The sequence below is a fragment of the Sardina pilchardus genome, chromosome 15 (genome assembly GCF_963854185.1).
Source record: "Sardina pilchardus chromosome 15, fSarPil1.1, whole genome shotgun sequence".
NCBI lineage: Eukaryota > Metazoa > Chordata > Actinopteri > Clupeiformes > Clupeidae > Sardina > Sardina pilchardus.
The window spans coordinates 22,233,304-22,238,303 of record NC_085008.1 but is presented as its reverse complement, the minus strand read 5'-3'; the positions used below and the strand labels follow the sequence as shown (position 1 = coordinate 22,238,303).

At 44.5% G+C, this 5,000-nt stretch overlaps 1 protein-coding gene across 2 annotated transcripts in view; it reads left to right on the top strand.

Annotated features, from left to right (window-relative positions):
* scfd2 (sec1 family domain containing 2) overlaps nt 1–5,000 on the top strand; it is a 147,536-nt gene that overhangs the window by 138,506 nt on the left and 4,030 nt on the right. For both annotated transcript variants that reach the window (XM_062557090.1, XM_062557089.1), the window contains exon 8: nt 1,765–1,884. In XM_062557090.1, coding sequence (XP_062413074.1) covers nt 1,765–1,884 — 120 coding nt within the window. The remainder of the gene's footprint in view (nt 1–1,764; nt 1,885–5,000) is intronic.

Sequence of the window (5,000 nt, the reverse complement as noted above, 5' to 3'; positions counted from 1 at the left end):
ACCAGGCTATATGGGGCAGACCTAGACCACCATCCTCTGGAGCCGCATAAAGTTTTGTTTGATTTACATATGGTTTTTTGCCTGCCCACAGAAAACCACATACCGCTTTATTATATTTTACTATTAACAGCTTAATTTAATTTCAAAACCCATTCTACGGATTCTGTCCATGGAGCGAATGATGAAATGATCTTGCCAGTAATGTCTCATTAAAGAAGACATCAAACGCTGCAAATGTTGAGTAGTATTTCTGCATTTGTTGTTTCTGTGCAGTGGAAAAGAACTACTGTATGAGGAAAAAGTAGACAATGGCTATGTCCGAAACGAAACGCAGCTGCCTACTGCCACGCTGCCTTCACTGCCTTGCGAGTGAGTTGCCGTAGAGGGCAACAAGGCAGCAGCTAAAAACTCTGTTTCGGACAGCCTAGCAAGATATCAACATAGAACGCCGTTGCTATGTTACCAACAGCTGTGCTTTAGCTGCGTTAGCGTAAATCGCTATTAGCATGATAGTCATTGCAAATTAATTGCCACTGATGTGTAATGACCGGACAATTTCTGGAAATGCTTTAAAAACCTGACCAGCCAACGTGGTTCACTTGATAAGACCCCGGGGATGGTGTTGTGGAGGAGAGAAGTCGAAATTTGAAGTATAAACATGCTTAGACGTGTAAACAGACCTGTCGTGATTTTTGCAAGCTAAATACAAAGAGGTGAATGGAAGCATTTTACCGTTCACTGACATCATAGTTAAATAGAACTTTTGGATGTTGAAGGCAGCATGAAGGATACATCTATGCTGCCTTCAAAACTGGGCAAAACGAAGGTATCTTAGAAGGCAGCGTTTTTGTTTCGGACGTGACACGATGCCTCGCTCCCCTGTAAGATATCTTAGAAGGCAGCATTTTAGCCCGTTTCGGACACAGCCATTAGGTTGTGCCAATTCTTATAGCAGCAAGTTGTACCAATTCATCTTTTCTGATTGCCTTAATGTGATGCCTTAATGTCAAGTCCTTGCCTACATCTACACACTAATCAGCAAGCCAGATATGGCATTCAGACAAACACAACACAGTAGACAAAGCCAACAACTTGTACCACAAATGTAGGTTACATAACCCCTGAGTTCATTTGATGTTGTGTAGTTGGAATGATTATGTGAATAAATGAGTAGGTATTAAAAGTGAGCTTTTTAGGTAATCTTGCAAACACAATTCAAGGGCTAGTTCTTGCTCTTGAGTGTCGCTGCGTATTCTGCCGCTGAGTTTCAGAGGCAGCTGCAGATGCTATAGCAGCTGTTGCCATTTGACAGCAGCCTTCCAATCACGGAGCAGATGTGTGTTTCCACTTAATGAACATGTTACGCTGCCAATATATTATGGCAAGTGCTACAGTAGAGGAGGACATGGGACATGAGAGATTTGTAAGCAGCCAAAGCCATCAATCGAGGACAGTAATGTGTAATGTTGTTATAGTACTGCTAATGCTGGTGTCTGATGTCTATGTCATATGGTCTATGGGTGCCTCTCAACATCTCTCCTCGATCCTCCATCCTCGATCCTCGAAGGGCGTTCCCACTGATCTATAACTAACACTGGATAGACTATCCCATTGTTGCCGCCCCATCATTCTTTATCTAGATCAGTGAGGACGAGGATCGAGGAAGGAAGAGAGGGTGTATAAAAGACCAAATGAGAGGCACCCAATGTGTGCCCCAGTGACGTATTACCCACAATCCTCTTGGCCATGTCTCGTTCTCCTCAGGTGAGCAGACCACACCCTAGCGACCACCCCCTGCTGTTTCTCTTCCTGGTGGGCGGAGTCACTCCCTCGGAGCTCCGCCTCATCCGTGACACGGTGTCCACCCACAGACCAGGCACTCAGGTGAGTCAAGAGAAGGGCACTGATCTCAGTGATGTCCAGAGGTGGAGAAGTCCAGCTTCAGAGAGTAAATGTCCTACCACATATCTGTGCCAACCATGCACTTCAACCAGCTGATTCTAATTCAAATCAAACCAAATTAAATCAAATCAGGCTCATTGGCCATGTATACTTGCGTATACAAGGAATTTAGTCTCTGCATTTATCCCATCCGTGAATTAGTGAGCACACAGTGAGCACACACAGCACAGTGAACACACAGTGAGGTGATCACACTAACCCGGAGCCTTCATACAGCGGTGCTCGGGGAGCAGTGAGGGGTTAGGTGCCTTGCTCAAGGGCACTTCAGCCGTGGACTGGTCGGGGACCGAACCGGCGACCCTCCGGTCATAAGCTCGACGCCCTAACAGTAGGCCATGGCTGCCCACTTAGATTAATTAGAGCAACTCTTCAGCCAGGTAGAGCAGTTCATGAGTGAGATCACCTGTGTTAAGTGCACAGGTAGAACCAATCCATGGTTGGATTTTTACTGTCTGAAGCTAGACTTTTCCATCTCTGACGATGTCTGTTAACGCCCCCACACCAGTTTGATTAGATTGATGTCAGGTGTATGAAGTAGGCCTACTGTAATTGACCTTTGTAAGACTAAGGGGCATTCACACCAGGAACGATAACAATAATGATAATAATACGTGATCCCCAACGTGTGTGTGTGTGTGTGTGTGTGTGTGTGTGTGTGTGTGTGTGTGTGTGTGTGTGTGTGTTTGTTAGGGCACTGTGTCATACACACTTAATATGTATTACTTAAAATGCATGTAACAAATAATCCGATGTCAATTTTAAGTATGTACATGTTATTATATGCTATTAACCTTGATCCTAATCCCAACCTTTGCCTAACCCCAAGTACATCTTGTTACAACATGTATGATCACGTACTATATGCGTAAGACAACATTCTCAGGCAAATGGTAGGTCAGTTCTGTTTCACTAATGGGGCATGTTGTCTAATTCAACATGAAAAAGAAGGTCCGCACACTTCCTGTCCGTTAACTTTCATTCATTTGAATTAAATCCCCAACAAAGTGACTTTGACTCTCCATCAGACATCGTAAGTGGCTCCTGCACCTTCATTTTTTATGTGCGCACTTTCCCAGACTATATGCATGTTGTCTAATTCACTTTCGCCATGGGAGTTGATGAAGTGTGTGGTACCTAAAGACAGGGCTTTTTAACGCAAGGAGAGCTTCAGGTCAGCTTAGTAGACTGAACACAGAACCCTTTTTCAGCCATTTTCTACCACCCAGACGGGTTCCTTGGATAAGCTGTTTTCATGAAGTCTCCTGCTGGACCCCGCAATTGTGTCCTAATGAGAAATCCCCACTTGCATGAGCGGAAGCAGATCAGGCTATGTGCCTCAGTGCGCTTATTGTTGGCCTCGCTCAGTGGGTGACTGGGCCTCATTGGATATATTCCTGTGTGTGTGTGTGTGTGTGTGTGTGTGTGTGTGTGTGTGTGTGTGTGTGTGGAATCTTACGCATGTGCCGTGGTTTGAGCGCTTTGGCCTATTTAAGCCACTCATGGAGTTGACTTTTTTGGGTCACCGTTTTTTTTCGTTTAAATCATATGGCGTGTGGACTCTTTTTCATCTCTCGTCCACAATGGCACAAATGATCCCCTCTCTGTTTACTTTCTGTCCACTTTGCTGACAGTTCCCAAAGAAAGGCGCAAAACACTTATAACTTTTTCTCACATGCATTTTCTCCCCATAGCCCTACATTTCAAAATGGATGCCACCCACTGCCCTCCAATAGAAAGCATCGTAAAGCAACGACTGTCACATTTCAACCCTCCTTTCTCTTGACGTACATTGTCACCTTGTCAGCCATAAGAAAATGTATGCCAGACGGGCCCGGTCAGAATGACTGTTCTGTCTACCGGCTGATTGGTGTGTCTGTGTGGTCAGTAAAGGCCATTCGGGGATGCGAGATGAGTTGTATAAGTCCATACGCTATTACGTGACCGACGGGCCGTGCGAGACAGACGTGGTCGGCGGAGAGAGAGAGAGAGACGGCGCCACAGAGAAGCGCTTGCATCTATATCACAGAGTGACGTACGCCTTGACAGAATCACGAAGGCAATTATGTTGTTATTCCATTTACCGCGGACCTCTGACACGTATGGAAGATGAAAACGCCACACACACACTCGCACAGACAACACGCACAACGTGCGCACACACGTCATGTAGATGGATGGCAGACACACACTTTCACTCACAGATGCCACACTGACCTAGATTTTTTATGTAATACGGCTGGCTTTGTAAGCCACCTGAGCACTCAAATACGCACTCAGGCCTTTGCTCACAGGTGAGTAGAGAGTGGTTGAGGGCCTTATACACCTGTGTGTGCGGGGATACATAGAATTAGTTACAGTGAGGAGCACATGTATTTGATACCATGCTAAAACAGGAATATAAAATCATCATTTGACAATTGATCTTAATGCCTTAATTTAAAAAATGAGTAAAAATCAAACCGCCAAGGACACCAATTTTCTTTGTGATTGAAGAATGTATCGTAAATAGATAAATGTTTTCCTTAAATGCTAGGGGAAGGAAGTATTTGACCCCCTATGTAACCCTATGGGAATTTAACACATAGGGTTAACATAGGGGCAGGCAGATTTTTATTTTTAAAGACCAGCTATTTCATGGATCTAGGATATTATGCATCCCGATAAATTTCCCTTGGCCTTTGGAATTAAAATAGCCCCACATCATCACATACCCTTGACCATAGCTAGAGATTGGCATGGTGCTTTTTCCAGTAGGCCTATTAGCCTGTTTGATTTGCATTGAGCTCAATGAGCATCAAACAGGCTAATAGGCCTACTGCAAAAAGCACCATGCCAATCTCTCGCTATGGTGAAAGGTATGTAATGACGTGGGGCTATTTTAATTCCAACGGCCAAGGGAACTTTATCAGGATGCATAATAACCTGAATCCATGAAATAGCTGGCCTTAAAAATAAAAATCTGCCTGCCCCAATGTTAACCCTATGTGTTAAATTCCCATAGGGTTACATTGGGGGTCAAATACTTCCTTCCCCCTAGC